This window comes from Hemitrygon akajei, chromosome 6 (assembly GCF_048418815.1).
Source record: "Hemitrygon akajei chromosome 6, sHemAka1.3, whole genome shotgun sequence".
Taxonomy (NCBI): domain Eukaryota; kingdom Metazoa; phylum Chordata; class Chondrichthyes; order Myliobatiformes; family Dasyatidae; genus Hemitrygon; species Hemitrygon akajei.
The window spans coordinates 14,196,139-14,219,220 of NC_133129.1; the positions used below are offsets into that span (position 1 = coordinate 14,196,139).

The window sequence follows — 23,082 nt, forward strand, 5'->3', positions numbered from 1 at the left end:
TTGTGAAAACTGAGAGGAAGCTACTGACACAATGAAGGAAGCTCTTAACACTGCCAGAGATGGAGGACCTTCATTACTGCCATGCCATTGATGTTTTGCAACAATATGTACTGATTTCATTTTACAACTCATATAAAGAAAGCCATCCCAATGGTATTGTATTTTATGAATTAAGTATATTTTTTAATTTTAAAACTCTAATGGGTGATAGGACACAAGGACTGTAATAATTAATGTGAAGTTTGATATCAACATAAGAACGTTCAGATGTCTCTGGGTCTGGGCCTGTATTTAGAAGGATGAGGGGAGATCTTATTAAAACTTACTGAATACTGAAAGGCCTGAATACAGTAGATGCAGAGAGACTGTTTCCATTAGTAGGATCCAAGTGCACATCCTCAGGAAAAGGAACATCCCTTCAGAACAGACATAAGGAGGAGGAATCTATGGAAGCCAAGACATTGGGTGTATTTAAGGCAGAGATTGATAGGTTCTTGATTGGTTAAGGGTTATGGGAAGAAGGCAGGAAAATGGGCTTTAATAAACGTTCAGCAATAATGGAATGGTGGAGCAGATTCAATAGATCAAATAGCCTATTTCTGCTCCTATATCGTATTGTGAAAGTGAAGAGGAGGTAATGTCAACAAAATATCAACTCAGTCGAAGAGTTTGAACAGAGATCACACCTCACTCTTCGAGAGGCTATCTTACTATTTTCCCAGGATCTTTTGCCTCATTCCTCTCTCTGCTATTGTCATCGCAACTGTTCTTCATCTCAGTACTGTTTCCAAGTGAGAACAACATAATTCATTGCAAAAATCTGTGATTTTGATTATATGACACTTTCAAATATAAGGCCATATTTCTCGACACCACTGTCTGAATTTTCAAAAACAACAGTTTGATTCACAGAGATTAAATAAAAAAGAAATATTTCATTTTCTGCACAAACTACATGAGACATGATTATAAATATTTATCCATTAACAGTCTTTTCAAACAATGTTTGAGTTAGGCTATAAATTTTATGTCTCTGATCATGAGTACTGTAACACCAATGACAGGACAGGATGTATTGATAAAAGCTCTTACATCTTCGTAGTCATCATCATCGTCAGACTGGTGAATCAGCTCCGCTGGCTGGGATTGAGACCGTGGTCGAGGGAGTGGTTTTTCAGTTGTAACAGAGCGAAAGCTTTGTCCATCGGGAGATGAACGGCTACACAAAACAACAGCAATTTATCTTAATTGCTAATGCATGATCTTTTGTCAAAATTACACAAGTTACCTGTGCTTGCATGCCTCAGGGTATAAACTTTTGGGGGAGAAAAAGTCAGCACATGAAGAATTCATTGTGGTGCAGAAATAATGTGTACAACACTTACTGTTAATAAAGTGAGAAGTGGGCCACAACATCATTTCATCATATACCCAGTTAAATGCGAAACACAATAGACTGCAGGTGGTGCAATCAGGAGCAACTAACAATCTACTGGAGGAACGCAGCAGGTCAAGCAGCATTTGTGGAAGGAAAGGAATCCAAAACATTGACAGTCCCTTTCCTTCCGCAGTTGCTGCCCGACCCACTGAATTCCTTCAATAGATTGTTCATTGACCCATCAAAATGTGAAATCAAGGATTTGCAGTCAAATGTAGAACAATATAACACAGAAACAGCCCATGATGTCTGTGCAATCATGATTCCAATCCATATTAATCTCATCTGCCTATATGGTCTACATCCTTCCATCCCAATCTGTTCATGTGCCTGTCTAAATGTCTCTTTATTGTTGTTAAAGTTCAAAGTACATTTATCATCAAAGTATGTATACTATAATGTTTTCACTTCTTGACCAGTTTAGCCAGATCTCTGGCTATAAACTCAACTTACATAAGAGTGAACTTTTCCCAATTAATAAAGAAGCACAAGAACTAATATTTCGTGATCTCCCTTTTAAAGTAGTCCATAATCAATTTACTTATCTTGGAATTACAGTCACAAGGAAGTTTAAAGATCTCTTTCATGAAAACTTTGTCAATCTTTCATATGCTACAAAACAGAGTCTGGTACAATGGTCACCTCTATCTATGTCCTTGGTAGGTCGTATTAATGTTGTTAAAATGTATGTTCTCCCCAAATTTTTATACTTATTTCAATCTATCCCAATTTTTATTCCTAAATCCTTTTTTGATTCCTTAGACTCTATTATTTTGTCATATCTGTGGCAGAATAAGCGCTCTAGAATTAATAAAATCCACCTCCAAAAATCTAAAAAAGAGGGTGGCATGGCTTTACCTAACTTTCGCTTATATTACTGGGCAGCTAATATACGTTGTGCTGCCTTCTGGTCTTTCTTCCACGGTCAACCCGAGTGCCCTAACTGGGTGGCAATGGAGTTGAGCTCCACTAAAGAATTATCTATATCTGCACTTCTTGGCTCTGCACTCCCTAGCAGTCTGCCCAGATCAATAGCTAATCCTCTGGTTAGACACACTTTGCATAAATGGGTTCAGTTCAGGAAATGCTATGGTTTCCAGGGGTTTTCCGTTTCTAGCCCTGTCGCACATAATCACCTTTTTTTATCTACTACGTACGATTCAGCATTCCATGTTTGGTACAGGAAGGGCATTAGACATTTTGAAGATCTCTTCATTGATAATCGCTTCGCTTCTTTTCAGCAGCTCTCCGTTAAGTTCAACCTGCCTAACGCTCACTTTTTCAGATATCTCCAAATCCAACACTTTACTGCTCCTTTAATTCCTAACTTTCCTGAAATGCCTGCGAAAAATGCTATGGACCTATTTCTTTCCATTAATCCACTAGGTAAAGGTTTAATTTCAATTATCCGAGATAAACTAGCAGCCTTACGACGGGCCCCCGTGGATAAAATTAAAATGGCCTGGGAGCAGGATTTAAATATCTCCTTATCAGAGGAGAGCTGGGACTCAGTTCTCAAATCGGTTAACTCAACCTCCCTTTGTGCTCGCCATTGCCTCTTACAGTTTAAGATTGTTCATAGAGCCCATATGTCTAAATCTAAACTATCTCGATTCTACCCTGGCATTAGTCCGCTCTGTGATAAATGCAAGAGGGGCGTGGCCTCTCTCATCCATATGTACTGGTTCTGTCCTAGCTTGGAGAAATTCTGGAAAGATGTCTTCACTACATTAACGGGTATTCTGAATCAGCACCTAGAACCTAACCCCTTAATTGCTCTGTTCGGTTTTTGGGGCGAGACAGATTTATGTCTGGGTCCGACCAAATGCCAAATATTATCCTTTGCCTCTCTCCTGGCGAGACGCTTGATCCTCCTTAGATGGAGAGATGTTGCCCCGCCCACTCATGCGCAATGGCTTAATGACATTATGGCCTGCTTGGACCTCGAAAAAATTCATTATTCAGTTCTTAATTCAGATCTAAAGTTCCATAAGGTCTGGGGACCTTTTATCGAGTACTTTCATAACCTTCCTCTTGACTAGGGTTTTTTTTTCTTTTTTTTTCTTCTTTTCGGTTTCAGCTCTTGCTTTCAGCTCCCTTTTTTTTTCTGGTAGCAGGCATTATTATCCTCTGTTACTAAGTGTATTCACAGTCTGGGAGTTTGACTGTCCGGACTTATACTCTTTATACTGTGTGGTGGTTGGTCTGGAGTTGTTGTTTTTTTCTTGTGTTGTGGGGTTTGGGGAGGACACTAAGCTCACTTGTCTTTAATTTAGGTGCTTTTTTGTTAAATTCTCTTCCTTTGTAGCATATTGTTATTGTATGCTTAATCTTGCACTGTTTTAATGCTCCTCATTGGGATTTGGGGTTTTTAATTTTGTAAAATGTTTTGAAAAACTAATTAAAAATTTTTTTTTTAAAAGTATGTATACTATATACTAGCTTGTAATTTGTCTCCTTACTGGCAGCCACAAAACAAAACCATGAAACCCAGTAGAACCCATTAAAAAATAAGATCATCTATCTCCTTTCACCATCTCCCCAGCAGCACCTTCCAGACACCTACTGATTTCTGTATATAAAAAAGATTGCCTCATAAGTTTGTGAAGGGTCTCAGCCTAAAACTCAAATTGTTTATTCCTTTCCACAGATGCTGCCTGACCTGCTGAGCTCCTCCAGCATTTTGTGTGTGTGGTTGTACTGTACAGCCCTATGACTCTATCTTTATCTATGACTCAGTGCTTTGTCAAAGTAGAGAGGGGTGTAGAGAATACACGGTTATTAACTAAACCAATGAAATTTCCCTTTTTTATCTTAGAAATTTATCATGTACAGAAATTTGTGAAATATTAAATTCAAATAAAATGATTAAAGTTAAAAAGTTTATGTTGACAATTCACTGGTTGGAGAGGGGTCTAGTATGAAGTAATATAAATAGGAAAAATGCAGGATCAATTATATACACTCTGGCCACTTTATGAGGTACACCTGTACACCTGCTCATAAATACAGATATTTAATCAGTCAGTCATGTGGTAGCCATTCAATGCATAAAAGCATGCAGACATGGTCAAGAGGTTCAGTTGTTTTTCAGACCAAATATCAGACTGGGGAAGAAATGTAATCTAAGTGACTTTATCTGTGGAATGTTTGTTGGTGTCAGACGGGATGGTTTGGGTATCTCAGAAACTGCTGATCTCCTGGGATTTTCACACACAACAGTCTCTGGAGTTGACAGAAACTGATGCAAAAACCAAAAACATCCAGTGAATGGCAGTTCTGTGGGCAAAAATGCCTTGTTAATGAGAGGTCAGTGGAGAATTTTCAGATTAGTTCCAGCTGAGAGAAAGGCAACAGTAACCACACAACAGTGATGTGCAGAAGAGCATCTCTGAATGCACTGCACAGTGAACCTTGAAGTGGATGGGCTAAAACAGCAGAAAACCACACTGGGTCCCATTACTGTACCTAATCAAATGTCCACTGAGTATAGATGTCCATAAATGTAAGATTAATTATAAGATTCATTACAGGGTGCAAACAGCATTTCTTGTATAAAGAAAATTATTAGGATGTGAAGTTTAGTTTCAAGGTTTTGGTAAATGGATATTTTGAAAGCTTATAGTAACAGGAAGAGTAAATGGAAGGATCTGTTTATGCAGAAGATAAATACCAGTGCAGGCTGTTGAGTGAACAGCCAGCTCACTTATGAAAAACATAGTGTATGAAGTACACCTCCATCACAGTTACCATACTTACTGCAAGGGAAGTGTGTTGTGCTTTTCAGTCTTAGGCTTAACAGAAGCAGGTGGTGGTGTTGGAAATTTGCAAGCTGTTTTTGGTAACAGTTCTGGTTTATATAGTTTAGGTTTTATCTCTTCAGTCTGAGTTGGAATTTGTGACAATGTTGGTTTGTTGACAGGCACTGGAGGAGGACCTGATCCTTTGTTGGATGGCACTGGAGGAGGGCCTGATCCTTTGTTGGATGGCAGTGGAGGAGGACCTGATCCTTTGTTGGATGGCACTGGAGGAGGACCTGATCCTTTGTTGGATGGCACTGGAGGAGGACCTGATCCTTTGTTGGATGGCACTGGAGGAGGACCTGATCCTTTGTGGAAAGGCAGTGGAAGAGGACCTGATCCTTTGTTGGATGGCAGTGGAGAAGGACCTGATCCTTTGTTGGATGGCACTGGAGGAGGACCTGATCCTTTGTTGGATGGCAGTGGAGGAGGACCTGATCCTTTGTTGGATGGCACTGGAGGAGGACCTGATCCTTTGTGGAAAGGCAGTGGAGGGGGTCCACCAGTAGATCCTTTAGTGGGAGGTATTGGAGGAGGTCCTTTGTGTGAAGGCGATAGAGAGGGTCCATTACCAGATCCTTTGTGAGAAGATATTAGAGGGGTTCCACCACTAGAACTTTTATTGGAAGGAGGAGAAAGGGTTCCAGATCCTTTGTGAGAATGCACTGGAGGAATTCCACTACTAGATCCTTTATGTAAAGGCACCGGAGGGAGTCCAGCAGTAGTTCCTTTCTGCAAAGGCGATTGAGGAGACTGAACATTGAATGCTTCCCTGTTTCCAATTGCCTGCTGAAGATGTTTATTTAAGTCCAATGCAAAGTTGCCTTTGCTTTTGACACCAGTATTTGGGGCTTCTACAAGTTTCTGACGTGGCTCCGCCTTGGCAAAAGTGGGTTTTGAATGAGCTGGAAGAGGAGTTGGGCAACCTGAGGCAAGTCTGCAAAATGCATCAGGTAGAGGCTGCGGCAAACAATCCCGCGAGTCCTCTTTCCCAGCAGCTAACCCAAGTGATGGCTTCTGAACAGCAGGTGGCAGAGGAGGTGGTGACTTCTGAACGAGAGATGGCAGAGGAGGTACTGACTTCATACTCTTTCTTGTTGGCTGGACTGGATGGAAATCTAGACCCAGGGAAAAGAGAAAAAATCCATACTGTGAAGCAGCCACATTATTACACTATATAATTAAACAGGGTTATACAAAGACTGCAGATCTAGAGTATCAATCTACTCCATCCACCTTCTTATTCCAGCTTCTACCCCCTTCCTTTCCAGTCTTGATGAAGCCCAAAACATCAACTGTCATTCCTCTTTGGATGCGCCCAACTTGCTGAGATACTCCATCATTTTATGTGTGTTGGTGGAGAAACTCAGTGGTCGAGCAGCATGTGAGTCTGTGTGGTGGGGGGTGAAGGGGTGGGAGGCATGGTCAATGCTTCAGGTTGAAATTTTGATCTGCAATGTCTACAAATCCCCAGATCAGGACAAAGGAGTCGTTGACATTTCAACACAAAATGTTGACAGGTCCAGTCCCCTTAATAATTATAAGTATTTACTTATGATATTATAATTATAAATATTTACTTAATTATTATTGTTTTTTATTTGCACGGGTTGTCTTCTTTTGCACATTGATTTTTAGTCTTTGTGTGTAATTTTTCATTGGTTCTGTTGTATTTCTTTGATTTATTGGAATGCCTGCAAGAAAATGAATCTCAGGGTAGTGTCAGTCCATGCTTTTTCTTTTGCCAAAATGAGGCCATTCTCAGGTTAGAGGAGCAGCACCACATATTCCGTCTGGGTAGTCACCTGCCTATCACTTTCCCCTGGTATCCTGGTATCCCTTTTTCTTCCCATTCTCGGATGGTTCACTCCCCTCTCCGATTAGACTACTTCTTCTCCAGCCTTTTACCCTGCCCACCCACCTGGCTTCACCTATCATCTTCCAGCTAGACTCTTTCCCCTGCTCCCCCCATCTTTTTATTCTGGTGTCTTCCCCCTTCCTTCTCAGTCTTGAAGAAGGGTCGCAGACTGAAACGTCAACTGATTATTCATTTCCATAGATGCTGCCTGACCTGCTGAGTTCCTCCAGCATTTTGTGTTTTTCAAGGATGTATGTGTCATGCACATATTTTGAGTAGCATCTACAGTAAGGAATAAATAGTTGACATTTCAGGCTGAGATCCTTCATCAGGACACCAGCATTTGGGGTTTCTACAAGCTTAATCAGGAATCCTGATAAAGGGCCTTGGCCCAAAACATGAATTCTTTATTCCTTTCAGTGGATGCTTTCTGACCTGCTGAGTTCCACCAGCATTATGTGTGTGTTACTTGGATTTCCAGCAGCTGCAGAATCTCTTGTGTTTATGTTGAAACTAATTAGCTTTTTTAACATAAAACATGCAACCATTAAAACTTACAAAATTAAATAGAATGATCTTATTGTGCTGAGCATGTTGTAATTCTGCAATGGATTATAGATAGATTGAGAGGTAAATTGAACATCTAGCAAATAAGAGTTTAACAGAGAAAATGATATTGCTGGGACTTGAGGACCTCAGTTATAGGGAAAGGTTGAATAGGTTAGGACTTTTTCCCTGGAATGTAGGAGAATGAGGGTAGATCTTATAGTGATATACAAAATTATGAGTATAGTTTGGTTAAAAACAAGCAGGCCTTTTCCAGAAGTTGTGTGAGACTAGAACTAGACGACATAGGTTATGGGTGAAAGGTGAATTATTTAGGGGAATCTGAGGGGTAACTTCTTCACTCAGAGAGTTGTGCAAGTGTGGAGTGAGCTGCCAGCAGAAGAGGTGGATGCAGGTTCAAAAACAACATTTAAGAGAATTTTGGATAAATAAAAGGTTGGGAGGGGTATAGAGGGCAATGGTCCCAATACAGGTCGATGTAGCTAGGCAGAAGAAGAGTTTGATGAACTAGATGTATCAAAAAGCCTGATGTTGTGCTGTAGTGATCTATGGCTATAACGTGGGGAAGTTTGAGGTGACACATTTTGGAAAGAGGAATCAAAATGCCATTATTATCTAATTAGAGAGGGACTACAACTGAGATAACTTCAGGAATCGAGGTGTTCTGGAATGTGAATCACAAAATGTTAACAGGCAGGAAAGTAAGATATTGGTTTTATTGTGAAGATTTTGGAGTTTAAGAATAGGGAGGATTTGCTACAGTTGTACATGGTATTATTGAGGTCACAACCAAAATACTGTGCACAGATTTGATCTTTTACTGAAAAAAAGGACATAACGCCCTTTGGAAGCAGTGCAACATAGATTCACCATGCAAATTCCCAGGATGATAGAGTAGTTCTCTGAACAGGATAGATCTATATTCTGTGAAGTTCTGAAGTATGAGGGATAACCTTACTTAAGCTTGTGGGATCTTAAGCTGTCTTCATAAGACCATAAGACACAGGAGCAGAAAATGCTATTTGGCCCATCAAGTCTTCTCCACCACCCTTAAAACTGTCCAATACAATGTACTGGAGAGGGTGAAAAGTAGGATCACGACAATGATGCTGGCAATGTCAAAGTTAATGTACAAAGAGAGTTTGACGGCTCAGGGCCTGTATTGGCTGGAATTTTGAAGAATGAAGGATGATCTCAATGAAATCTATCGAATATTGAAAGGCCTAGATAGAATGGACTCAAAGAGGATATTACCTATAGTGGAGGAATCTAGGACCAGATGGCACAGGCTCAGAAAAGAAGGACATCCCTTTAGAATGGAGATGAGGAGGAATTTTTTTTAGCCAAAGGGTGGTGATTCTGTGTAATTCATTACCACAGATGGCTGTGGAGGTCAAATTATTAGTTATATTTAAAATGAACGTTGATAGATTCTTGATTACCAAGGATGTCAAATGTTACAGGGAGATAGCAGGAGAATTGAGTTGAGGGAGATCATAAATCAGCCATGATGAAGTGTTATAGCGGTTAGGATGTTTACACTAGTGGGAGAATCATGAACAAGGGACAGAGCTATAAAATAAGATTAAAGATCAGATTTAAACATTCTGTTCATTTGTCACATGTACATGGAAACAGTGAAATAGTTGGGTTGAGTTGTTCTTCAATCTTGGCAATTTACTTGCAAATGTTTCGTCACCATATGAGAAGATATTGTCAGTGATGACGTTTTATATGTTGACGAAACATTGCCAAGATCAGAGAACAACACAACCCAACCATCCACCACCTTGAGCTACACATTTTCCAAATTATTTACAATACAGTGAAATACATTGTTTCATCAATGACCATCACACTCCAAGGATTTGCTGAGGGCAGCACACAGGTGTGGCCATACTTTCAGCACCAACATAGAATGCACACAACTTACTAACCCTAGCCTGTACATCTTTGGAATGTGGGAGGAAACTAGAGCACCTGGAGGAAACCTATGTGGTCACGGGGAAAATGTTTCAACTCCTTACAGAGGCACAAATCGAAACCCAGTCTAATAGCTTGCACTGCAAGATGTGGCATTAACTGCTATGATACCGTGCCACCCCAGTATGAGAGCATCACTTAAAACTGAGGTGTATAGAAATTTCTTCTCTCAGAGGGCTGTGAATTAATGGAATTGTGCAGCCTGGTGGCCAACTCCTTGTGTTCTTCGGTCAGATAAAGGAAGAAGTAAGTTTTCTCCTATTCATTTGACTAATATCCAACAGGGAGATTCCATCCCGTCCTTCGCCCATCCTTTTTGTTATAAAAACAGCCTCTTCTATTCCTGACAATAGCACATAGCACACTGTGTTAATGGAGTTAAGGTTTATGGGGAGAAGGCAGGAGAATCAGGTTGAAGAAAAATGAGCCATAACCTAATGGTGGAACAGACTTGATGGGCTGAATGGCCTAATTCTGCTTCTGATTCTTATGGCTTTATAGATAGCTAACAACATGTCTTGCAAAGGATTTTGAATGTAACTATGTACTTGATGACTTTTTAACACAATTGTGCTCACATTTTCTACATGATATATATTTTCCAAACTCATTTTAAAATAAGAATGAAAGCATCTGTTTAGCATGCAGCAAACTCTGCAACACGTTCATGATGAACATTTTGACACACACAAGTTGCTTGAGGAACTCTGTAGGTCAAGCACCATCTATGGAGGGGAGTGAACAGTCGATGTTTTGGGCTGAGACCCTTGATCAGGTCTTAATGCTTCCGTTCCATTACAGCTGAGTGAAACGATGAACCACAGGGCTCAGTGCTTTAAATACTTCCTCCTGGAACTCCTCAGACCAAATGATGAGCTCTCATCCCCTGACTTTAAACCAAAGACCCCACCCATCTAGGTCATCTTCTCTTCTCCCACTTCCAATTGAACAGAAGGATCAAATGCCTAAAAGCATGTACTTCCAAGCTTAAGGACATCTTCCACCCTGCTGTTATACTACTGAGCAATCACCTTGTGCAGTAAAATACACTCTTAACCTCACAACCTACATACACTACACTCTTTTCATTACTGTAACACTTTATTCTGCATTGTGGTATTACTCTTCCCTCAAGGTTTTGAAGTGGTGAAATGATCCGTAAGGACAGCAAGCAGAACAAAGTTTATAGCTGTACCTTGGTGCATGTGACAACAATAAACTGATTCTCATTCCCAGAGATAGCCTCACATTTCCATCTCCAGGGTTGTCCATTCCCAACGTGATGCTTGAATTGTGTATGAGTGTAGAAGTGGGTGTGAGGGAGGAAATGAACTTGTTTTGTTGCTGTTGCCTATGCTGCTATGTCGGTGCTATTATGTCCAGCACATCCTTAGCTTGATATTTTTTTTAATTTTGGCAATACAGTGCAGGATAGGCCCTTCCAGCCCTGCCACCCCAGCAACCCCCAACTACACCCTAATTAAACCAAACCTAATCACAGAACAATTTACAATGATCATGGTACATCTTTGGACTGCAGGAGAAATTCCAACCACCTGAAAAAAGCCCACATATTCCACGCCCCTTACAGAATGGTGTTGGAATTGAGCTCTGAACTCTGGAACTGTGATAGCGTCGCACTAATCGCTGCGCTACTGTGGTGCCCAAAATGCTGTGCTGGTTGTTAGCATTTCACAGTCTGTTTCCATGTGCATGTGATAAGTAAGTGAAGCTGAATCTGTGGCCAGTTAGCTAATTGAAAAGCCAGGATATATATATATCAATGTGGCAGCTTTCAGAGACATTCCACTCCAGCTTCATCAATGTGGCAATGTCCATGCACTGTGTACTATCACAGGGCAATTCTCCTTGGAGCATTGCAGAGAGACATTGATAGGATGCAGAAGTGGGCTGAGAAGTGGCAGATGGAGTTCAACCCGGAGAAGTGTGAGGTGGTGCACTTTGGAAGGACTAACTCCAAGGCAGAGTACAAAGTAAATGGTAGGATACTTGGTAGTGTGGAGGAGCAGGGGGTTCTGGGGGTACATGTCCACAGATCCCTGAAAGTTGCCTCACAGGTAGATAGGGTAGTTAAGAAAGCTTATGGAATGTTAGCTTTCATAAGTCGAGGGATAGAGTTTAAGAGTCGCGAGGTAATTATGCAGCTCTATAAAACTCTGGTTAGGCCACACTTGGAGTACTGTGTCCAGTTCTGGTTGCCTCACTATAGGAAGGATGTGGAAGCATTGGAAAGTGTACAGAGGAGATTTACCAGGATGCTGCCTGATTTAGAGAGTATGGATTATGATCAGAGATTAAGGGAGCTAGGGCTTTACTCTCTGGAGAGGAGGATGATGAGAAGAGACATGATAGAGGTATACAAGATTTTAAGAGGAATAGATAGAGTGGACAGCCAGCACCTCTTCCCCAGGGCACCACTGCTCAGTACAAGAGGACATGGCTTTAAGGTAAGGGGTGGGAAATTCAAGGGGGATATTAGAGGAAGGTTTTTTACTCAGGGAGTGGTTGGTGCGTGGAATGCACTGGAGGAGTCATAGTGGAGGCAGATACACTAGTGAAGTTTAAGAGACTACTAGACAGGTATATGGAGGAATTTAAGGTGGAGGGGGTTATATAGATAGATAGATAGATACTTTATTCATCCCCATGGGGAAATTCAACTTTTTTTTTCCAATGTCCCATACACTTGTTGTAGCAAAACTAATTACATACAATACTTAACTCAGTAAAAAATATGATATGCATCTAAATCACTATCTCAAAAAGCATTAATAATAGCTTTTAAAAAGTTCTTAAGTCCTGGCGGTAGAATTGTAAAGCCTAATGGCATTGGGGAGTATTGACCTCTTCATCCTGTCTGAGGAGCATTGCATCGATAGTAACCTGTCGCTGAAACTGCTTCTCTGTCTCTGGATGGTGCTATGTAGAGGATGTTCAGAGTTATCCATAATTGACCGTAGCCTACTCAGCGCCCTTCGCTCAGCTACCGATGTTAAACTCTCCAGTACTTTGCCCACGACAGAGCCCGCCTTCCTTACCAGCTTATTAAGACGTGAGGCGTCCCTCTTCTTAATGCTTCCTCCCCAACACACCACCACAATGAAGAGGCATATGGGAGGCAGGGTTTAAGGGTTGGCACAACATTGCAGGCCGAAGGGCCTCGACTGTGTTGTATTGTTCTATGTTCTATTCTTTATTCAGTGTCATTAACCTCCTGTGAAAGAGCACTCAAAATAAAATGGACAGTGTAGTTTACCGTCTTCTGGCCTCGGGCTTTCCTGCAGCCCATCTGGTCGCAAGTAATCATCTTCATCATCCTCATCATCTTCTGCGTAATCTGCAAAAGACAATAAAGTCCGTAAGAATAAACAACACACAGAGTAAAGATTCCTCTGTGGCAACAGGCAAAGGAGCTACAGAAACTCAACAGGTCAGGCAGCATCCGTAGAGGGAAATGGACAGTGGATGTTTCTGGTCAAGATTTTTCGCCTGGACTAAAAGATTCAGAATTAGATTTAGTTAACCCATCTATACTGAAGCACACGGTGAAATATGTTGTTTGTGATAACAATGAAACCGACCAACCATACTACGGCACCATTACAGCCCAGTGGTTTGGAGTTCAGAATTCAGACCCAGCATCCTCTCTAAGTTCTCCTCGCGGAATGTGTGGGTTTTCCCCGGGCACTCCAGCTTCCTCCCAAAGTCCAAAGACGTACTGGCTAGGTTAATTGGTCATTGTAAATTGCCTTGTGATTAGGTTAGGATCAAATCGGGGTTATCAGGAGTTGGCGTGGCAGCAGTGCTGAAAGGGCCGGTATATACCGGGCCTATTCGGTGCTGTATCTAAGGACTTGCTGGGGGCAGACCATAAGTGTCACCACACATTCTGCCACCAACATAGCATGTCCACAATGTTCAGCTGAACAACACAAGTAACAACAACACCACAACAAAAACAGCAACAAAGCGAAACAACAGCAAACTTTCCCCTTTACTCCCATCCACCCATCTACTCACACACAGACAGGACTCCAAAACCTAGGTCAAGGCCACCTCCGGAGTCTTTGGCCCCACTACTGCAGACATCAGGCCCTTAACTTCCAGACACGATGACCCAAGGGCTTCAGGCATCAGGCCTTGACCTCCGGGCTAGTTAACTTTAGTTTGACCTTCAGGCTTCAATGAAGTAAGAAAGGAGAGGAGACAGCCAGTGCAGAGCCAGAGAGCGAAGGAGTGGAGCTAGAGCTGGCAGGAGGTAGGCAGATCCTGTTGATGAGGGTGATAGGTAGGTGAAGGAGGGGGGAGAGTGGGAATGATAAAGGTTTGATAGGTTCTTGATTAATCAGGGCTTCAAAGGTTATGGGGAGAAGGCAGGAGAATAGGGTGGAAAGTGCTAATAAATCAGCCCGTGGAATAGTGGAGCAGGCTCAATGGGGCAAATGACTTAATTCTGCTTCTACCTCTTATGGTCATCACAGGTAAAGCCCTCCCCACCATTAAGCACATCAACATGGAGCGCTATCGCAGGAAAGTAGCATGCATCGTCAAAGATCCCCACCATCCAGGCCATGCTCTCTTCTCACCGCTGCCACCAGGAAGAAGGTACAGGAGCCTCAGGGCCCACACCAACAGGTTCAGGAACAGTTATTACCCCTCAACCATCAGACTCTTGAAGCAAGGGGATAATTTCACTCAACTTCACTCACCGCAACACTTATCTATTCCCACAACCAATGGACTCTTCATCTTATGTTCTCAATATTTATTGCTTTTTTTTTGCTTTTGTTTGGTTTATTTGTATTTACTGTAAATGCCCACAAGAAAATAAATCTCGTGGTTGTATATGGTGACATACATGTATTTTGATAATAAGTTTGCTTTGTATTTATGGCTAAACAGGATGGAATCTGATAGAAGAGGAGATGAAGCATGGAAGATAGAGAGGGAGGTGGGAAGGGTAGCCACTGTGAGTCGGTGATAGGTAGATGGAGCTCAGTGGGAACAGGAACAGATAAGAATGAAGGGCTTTTTTGTTAAATTCTCTTCCTTTGTAGCATATTGTTATTGTATGCTTAACCTTGCTCTGTATTAATGCTCCTCATTGGGATTTGGGATTTTTAATTTTGTAAAATGTTTTGAAAAACTAATAAAAAAATTTAAAAAAAAGATAGGAATGAAGGGGAAAGGGACAGAGGAGGAGCAGATAATAGAAGTTTGAGAAAGATTCCTCTGGTTTGTTTGTTCAAAGAAAGTTTGTCAAAATTCACTGGAGTTTACAGAATGACATCTGATTTCAGAATAAGATTTTGAGGTGTTTGGTTGTGGTAAGAAGAGAAATTCGGAACTTGGTTCCAAACAGTTTCAGAACAGGAAGATATGTGGGGCAAGGGTTTTGTTTTTACACAGGAGCCTGTAACGGGCTGCCAGAGGCAGTGCTGGAAGCTTTTAGTTAAGCACATGAATATACTGGGAATGGGGGAGTATGGATTGTCTGCAGGCAAAAGAGAATCAGTTTAATTTTGAGTCATGCTCAGCAGAGCCATTGTGGGCTGAAGGGCCTGTTCCTGTGCTGTACTGTAACACAGCAGTCCCACAATGAATTCAAATGAAGGAGTAACTGGTGCTGGAATGTGTGGCGATACTTGAGGGCAGCCCCCAGCACATGCTTAGGTTGTGGTGATCCTTAATGCAAAAGTGTGTTTCAATGTACATGTGATAAATGAATGAACCTGAATCTTTACGTCCAGTTGAAGGGTCTCAACCAAAAATGTCGACTTCCATTTTCTTCTCCCAGAAGATTACGTGTTCTTGGAATTCTCTTGCTCTGAGGAGCTGTGGAAGTTCTATCAATAAATCGATTTGAAGTAGACAAATGTTTTTTTTTTGCAGAGAGAGTCAATAGTTGTGAGGAACAGACAAGAAAGCAAAGCTGAACCCAAATCAGATCAGCCATGATCCTATTGAATGAGAGGGCAGCCGTACCCCTGCTCCAAATTTTGCAGCAGCACTACAGTGTAATATGTAAAAATTATTGTGAGTTACACAAATAAATAAGTAGTACAAAAGAAGAATAACAAAGCCCCATGTGCCTGCCCTGCCATTCAGTAGGATCTTGGGTGATCTTCCAGCACTGTGTCATTATACTGCACTAACCCAAACTCTTTTGAGTCCTTTTTTCCATATTACACACCATCTGACATATGTACACCCATTCACTCATCCTCTTTATATTCCCCTTCTCTATTCATTTTATCGTTGTGTTGGTAATGTAACTTGAACGATTCAGTAGACATACAGTATATTCAAGACTTCTACAACTCAGCCATCATGAGGACTAAGAATAATCCACTGAACTCTACAATCTCCATCAATACATTTTTTTCCTGGCTGTATGCTCCATTATAACACAGGTTAAAAATAGTCAGCTCACCAGGCCCCAAAACATCTGTATCTACACCAACTCATCCTGTCAAGATGTGTCGCAGCTTGATACGGCAACTGCTCTGCCAGGAACCTCAAGAAATTGTGGATGGCAGGATGGAGGTACATCTCCAATAAAGGAGTTGACAGGCACTCCGTCCCTCTGCTAGTCAACAGATCACCATTGGGAGCAGGCGCTGGACGGTCGTATGAGCAGCTGGAGCACATCACAAATCCTGGTTATGCAACCAGTGATACCAGGCAGACAATCTCTGAAGAGTATTGATAACGGCTGGGGTCACCCGTCTTGTAAAGACACCGTCCGGAAGAAGGCAATGGCAAACCACTTCTGGAGAAGACATGATCGCCCTCGTCATAAAACACAGCAGATAAAGATGATGTGATACAGCCCAGTCCGTCGCATAAACTGACCTCCCCTTCACTGACTCAGTCTACACTGCCTGCTCCCTCAGGAAAACAGGCAACATAATCAAGGACTCCTTGCACCCTGGTTCTTCTCTTTTCTCCCCACCCAGGTTGGACAGAAGAGCACAAACCTCCAGACTCAAAGAACAGCTTCTATCCCACTATTGAAACATCTCGTATGCTAAAAGATGAACTCTTGATTTCCCAGTCTTCTGACCCTGGCTCTGTTCGTCTACCTGCACTGCACTCTCACTGTAACTACAGCACCAGATTCTGCATTCTGCTTTCTTTTTACTGTCTTGATGTACTTATGGGTGGAATGATCTGTCTGGATGGTATGCAGACAGAAGTTTTCCATTGTAGTTCAGTACATGTGACAATAATAAATCAATTACCAATACCAACCGGACTTCTGGAAATTGTTATTGAACAAAGATGGTGGGAAAGTGGAAGGAGGTGTTTGCATAACAGGAAGTGAATGATTGGATGAAGACATTGTGACTCTTTCCTCATTAGGTTTCTGCCCTCATGTTTCACACCTAATCAACACCCACCTTGGAGATCTATGACCTCAGCTAGCACTAACCTAACCCTCTGCTCAGGAAAGGATTGATACTTGATAATTGATATGTAGGTGTGGTGAACTACATATACCTGTCTGGACACGCCCCACCCCACTGACTGCTCCTCCCTCAATCTCCAGGATGTTGTGTGGTGGTCTCTTGCTGCTGACGGTGCTTCCTTTCAGCTAATAAAAGCCTATCTCGCCTCACATCTCCGAGAGTTATTGATGGTGCATCAGTAGGCCCTCCATTGATCAGAGTCGAACATGGGTATTGTGTCCTAGCTGTCTGCGGTGAAGTTGATACACAAGCCAGGGCAGTACGTTATGGAGAGCAAGCTGTTGTCCATGCAGCAGGCTCACTTTCTGCACGCAACTGATGAATCCAAAGGAATGACAATGACCAATACAGTTTGGCACAGGAGTTGTCAGGTCAGTGTTGAGCTCAACGTAGGTCTGCCTTACGTTCTTCACCTCTGGATTTTTCCTCGGAGTTTATTACCAAAGCTTTCCCCATGAGCAGGTAGAGCCGCGAGACAGCAGAGGGTCAAGGACAGAGTTTTCCTTCCTCTAGATGAGCCTTCAACCACGACTGATGAGCCCCACCTGCCCAAAGCAACTGGCTTTAAAGCACCATTAACCCACCTTTGGCCCTTCTGTCAGTAGAAACGGTCCCACTGGGCTTAGTATCTAAGCCACACGTGAAGGCCAGTAGCTGGACTTGGTTGTCAGAAGCTATTTGGGATGCCATTGGGAGCATTTAATAAGTAGTGGGAGTTTATCCCCACTACCTCTGCCCTCCCCCGTCCCGAGAGTTTAGCAACCTTAGGAAACTAACTTTTCTTAAGGACAAGAATATTGGATGTAACTGATTTTCAGGAAGAATACTGGATGTGGCAAATTTTGGACATTCATACTGGATGTAACAGAAATAAGAAGGTGACAGGCTTGTAGATTTATATGACTAGCAATGTGGTTGGACATGAAACCCAGTAAGGTGAATCCCTCATCAATAGTTGAAACGCAATCCCAAACCCGTGAAATAAAATCCTTCCATAAGAAGGTTATGTAAGGATTTTTGAGGATGTTGGTTTAATTGATATATGGAGGGACCTTTTCCCCAACAGAAGGGATTACACTCTTTATTCTCCCCCTCCCCCATTCTGTATATACTAGAATAGACTATTTCAAAACATTTGGAAAAGACAAAATAAACACATGTGGAATTGGGACAATAGACGTAAGTGACCATGCACCTATATATTTATCTGTTGATTTTGACCTACAACCAAAGAATACTATTTGGAAACTAAATTCAAGTCTAGTCAATGATCCCTACTTTAAGGAACAAATTAAAAAAGAAACTCTACTTAGAATTCAATGATAATGGAGAGGTTTCACCTCCCATTCTATGGGATACTCTGAAGGCTGTCTTAAGAGGGAAAATTATAGCAATATCTTCATATAAGAAAAAATAAGGAATAAAACATTAGAGGAATTACAAGATAGGCTGAAGGAACTAGAAAAAAAGACAAATTTGGCACAAAATACATTAGAGGAAATTTTTAAAAATTAGGAATGAAATTAATAGTTTGGTTATGCAAGAAATCAGGAAAAGTTTAATATTTCTGAAACAGAGACATTATGAAAGTGGATCTAGGTCTATGAAAATACTGGCGTGGAAACTGAAAAAAAAATAGCAGAAAATACAATTCATAGAATTAGGAATCCAAAAACAAAAATGATAAAAAAAATAAGCTAAGTAAAATTCAAAAAGCTTTTGAAGTGTTTTACGAAACTCAATATTTCAAAGTTCCGGGGGAAGCATGACCCAAACTGACACCTTCCTGAATTCTCTAGAGTTACCCACTTTAAGCGAAGAACAAAATAGAAGGATGACTGCTGACATAACTGAAGTTGAATTAAAAGCTGCAATTAGTAGGCTTAAATTAAGCAAGTCACCAGGATCAGATGGGTACAATGAATTTAAAAATGAGTTAATTCCTGTTTTACTCCCCACACTGAACTGGGCTCTAAAAAAGGCACAAAGGCCACCCAGTTGGAAGGAAGCGATAATCTCAGCTATACCGAAAGAAGGCAAGGATAAAATGGAATGTGGGTCATTTAGATCAATATCCGTTCTTAATGTAGATTATAGATTATTTACCTCCATCATGGCCAAACAATTAGAAGAGTTTCTACCCATACTGATACAAAACAATCAGACAGGTTTTATACAACAACACCAAACACAAGACTATATACGAAGGACACTTCACATTATGGATCATATACAAAAAAATTAAATCGAAGCAATAGTGATAAACGTGGATGCTGAAAAGGCATTTGATTCAGTTAATTGGAATTTTCTTTACAGAGTTTTACATAGATTTGGTTTCCAAGACACAATTATTAAAACTATACAGACACTATAATGACAACCCTACTGCTAGGATTAAAATCAATGGATATTTATCAAGTAGTCTTACCCTAGAAAGGGGCACAAGACAGGGTTGTGCATGGTCACCGCTACTTTTCACATTATATCTGGAACCATCAGCTCAATACGCCAGGCAAAATGAAGATATCAGGGGAATTATTATTAAAGGGACAGAGCATAAATTGGCCTGTTACACGGATGACATTTTGATCTATCTAGGGCAACCAACATACTCTTTACCTAAATTGATGCAATCCTTTGAACAATATGGTCAATCATCAGGATACAAGATCAACATAGATAAAACCCAATTACTTTCATATAACTATAGCCCACCAAGAGAAATTGAATAGATATCATTAGGCATGGCACACACAGTCTTTCAAATATTTGGGCATCATTATGCCAAAAGATGTGGCAAAATTATCAGAATGCAATTATCAGCCTATATATAAAAAATTAAGGAAGATTTAACAAGATGGAACCTAATTCCCTTTTTTTAGTTTCAGTTCAAGGATTGAATCTATTAAAATGAATATACTGCCCAGACTATTATATCTCTTTCAAACCCTACCAATAGAGATTAATCAAAATCAATTCAATGAATGGAACAAAATGTTATCAAGATATATTTGGCAAGATAAAAGGCCTAGAGTTCTTCTCAAAATTTTGCAATTAGCCAAGGAAAAGGGGGGATGGGGCCTACCTTCTCTTAGAGATTATTATTTTGCAGCACAGTTGACAGCTGTGATAAGTTGGTGCAACCCATCATATGACGCTCAATGGAAAAACATTGAGGAGGGGAAACTTCCCAACCCCATACAAGCAATTTTGGCTGATAACAACCTACAAAGGTGCAGAAATACTATTGATAATCCATGGGTGAAAAGGACTCTTAAAATATGGAAAACTATTATAAAAGAACATAAACTAGAGGGAGATATTGCAATTCTTAAGTGGTGTGCATATGACTCGGATTTTAAGTGGAATAAACTGGATGCTAGATTTAAGGACTGGACTGGACTGGACAGCTAAAGGAATAACAGTTCTTTGCAATATAATGAAGGAGGAACACTGTTCAGTTTTGAAATGCTTAAAGAGAAACACTTATTAGAAAAATAAGATTTTTATCGGTATTTACAGATGCGACAATATGTTAGTAGGACTGCTAAAAATGTAACCAAGACAAGTACATGCTTGATAGAGCTATTTAGAAAATAATATAATTTAGACAATGGTAGTAGAATCATTTCAAGCGTGTATAAGGGTTTGTCAAATCTTGAAACACACTCAACTTCATACATTAAAACAAAATGGGAGAAGGAAGGAGGGAAAATTATATCTGAGGAAGAATGGACAATAATATGGAGTTATCAATGGAAGTGTACCAGTTCACAGAAATGGAGGGAGTTCAGATGGGAAAACTTGATAAGATATTTTATTACACCCTCTCAGAAATCCCATTATGACAGTAACCTCCCTGTTTGCTGGAGAAATTGTGGAAATCAAAATGCAAATCATTATCATATTTTCTGGGAATGCCCTGTTATTAAAGACTATTGGAGGGGGATACACAATGCCCTACAAAACATCTTTAAATGTGAAATACCCTTAGAAAGTAAGATCATATATTTTGGGTATATACCTCAAGAATGGTTGAAAAGAGATAAATATTTAATGAATATACTGTTGGTGGCTGGTAAAAAGACTCTTACTAGGAAATGGTTATCACAGGAGAGCCCAACTTCAGATACATGGATGGAAATTACAATGGACATTTACAAAATGGAGAAGATAACAGCATCTGTTAATCATAAACTGGAACAATTTGATTCATACTGGGAAAAATGGTTTAACTACATAACACCTCAGAGGCCTGATTTTATTCTCACAAATCAATGAATATGTTGTAAAAAAAAGATCACTTCCTACTTGTACATAGTTCTTCCCTTCCTCTCTTCTATAAGTGTATACCTCAGATAAATATTATGTAGAGATTTGTGGCATATGACTGTATGATATATATGTACAATATCTGAAATACATCTTATGGAAATGTTTGTTTGATGACGAACTTCAATAAAAAGTAAATTACAAAAAAAAAACGCAATCACCAGAAATATAGGAAAACTACTCACCTCCAGTTTCAGGTTCTGCTAAATTGTAGTTAATCTCCATGGGGCTTTCAATTGAACCATAAAAACTCTCCGTGTCCGAGCAGTCACTGAGAGGAAAACAAATGAATTGGATGAGAGGCTCTGATGGAAGCCTAGATGTTTCTCTCCCCACGTGTGCAGCATGCTCAATAACCCTCCCCAGTGACTCTCTCGTCCTCCCCACTCCGTATAATACTTTCAGAACACATACAATCAGGCTCAAGGCTTCTACCCAATTGCTATCAGTCCCTTGAGCAGACTTCTTGTATGCTAAAGCTTCCTGACCTCCCAATCTAGCTGGTGGTGGTGGTTGGTGGTCCTTGCACTTAATTTGTCTACCTGAAGCTTCTCTGTAACTGTGATAAATACAAGAGATTCTACAGACACTGGAAATCCAGATTAATAGGCACAAAATCCTGGAGAAACTCTGCAGGTCAGGCAGCATCTATGGAAATCAATAACGAGTCGACATTTCGGAGTGAGTCCTGATGAAGGGCCTTACCCCAGAACATCAACTCTTTATTCATTTCCATAGATGCTCCCTGACCTGCTGAGATCCCCCAGCATTTTGTGTGTTACACTGTAATTTTATATTCTACAGTACAGCACCGTAGCATAGTAGTTAACAGAAAGCTTTACTGCCAGTGCCAGTGATCAGGGTTCAATTCCAGCACTGTCTGTAAGGAGTTTGCATATTCTCTCTGTGACCATGTGGGTTTCCACTAGCTGCTTCAGTTTCCTCCCACATCCCAAAGATGTGTGGGTTTATAGGCTAATTGCCTGCCGTAAATAGTGCCTCGTGTAAATGAGGGGGAAAATCTGGGGTATGTGGAGAGAATAAAACAAGATTAGTAAATGGGCCCTTGCTGGTTAACACAGACTTGGTGGGCTGAAGGGCTTGTTCTCATCCTGTACGATTTTATGACTACAAAGTGCTATGAGGTTCTCCTGAAATTATAAATAATTCTGCCCATAAGCTAGTTGGTAATTTTTGCTTCAACATTACACTGAAGCATTGACCCTGCACTCAATAATTAAATCGTATTCATTTCCTCCTTCCCTAACATTTCACCATCATCATATAAGGGCTGAGGGGCTTGTCCCTGTGCTGTAGTGCTCAGGGTACTATGACAAAGGTTCCCTCCTGACTTGGTGAACACTATTCCAGAGAGAGCAGTTCCTGAGACGCTCACAAGACACCCACTTCACTGTGAATATCTGGCCTGTTCATTTGTGGATGGAAGTGGAGACAAGACTGAACTTCATGCTCGTCACTGGGGAACCTCTACAGGTTGGGCTCATACCTCACTTGCTCACAATGAGGACAGTTAAGGCAACCTCCACTGGTGTTCCGGTCAAGGATCATCAAGGTCACCCAGACCATTCCCTCCTCCCTTTTCTATCTTCT

General features: G+C 40.9%; 1 protein-coding gene across 1 annotated transcript in view; it reads right to left on the reverse strand.

Moving 5' to 3' along the window:
* Positions 1–23,082, reverse strand: part of sh3bp2 (SH3-domain binding protein 2) — a 140,254-nt gene that overhangs the window by 19,406 nt on the left and 97,766 nt on the right. The window contains exons 6-9 of the mRNA XM_073047933.1: positions 21,657–21,742; positions 12,924–13,004; positions 5,198–6,356; positions 1,093–1,219 (exon numbers count right to left, since the gene is read on the reverse strand). Of these exons, the coding sequence (XP_072904034.1) occupies positions 1,093–1,219; positions 5,198–6,356; positions 12,924–13,004; positions 21,657–21,742 (1,453 nt within the window). The remainder of the gene's footprint in view (positions 1–1,092; positions 1,220–5,197; positions 6,357–12,923; positions 13,005–21,656; positions 21,743–23,082) is intronic.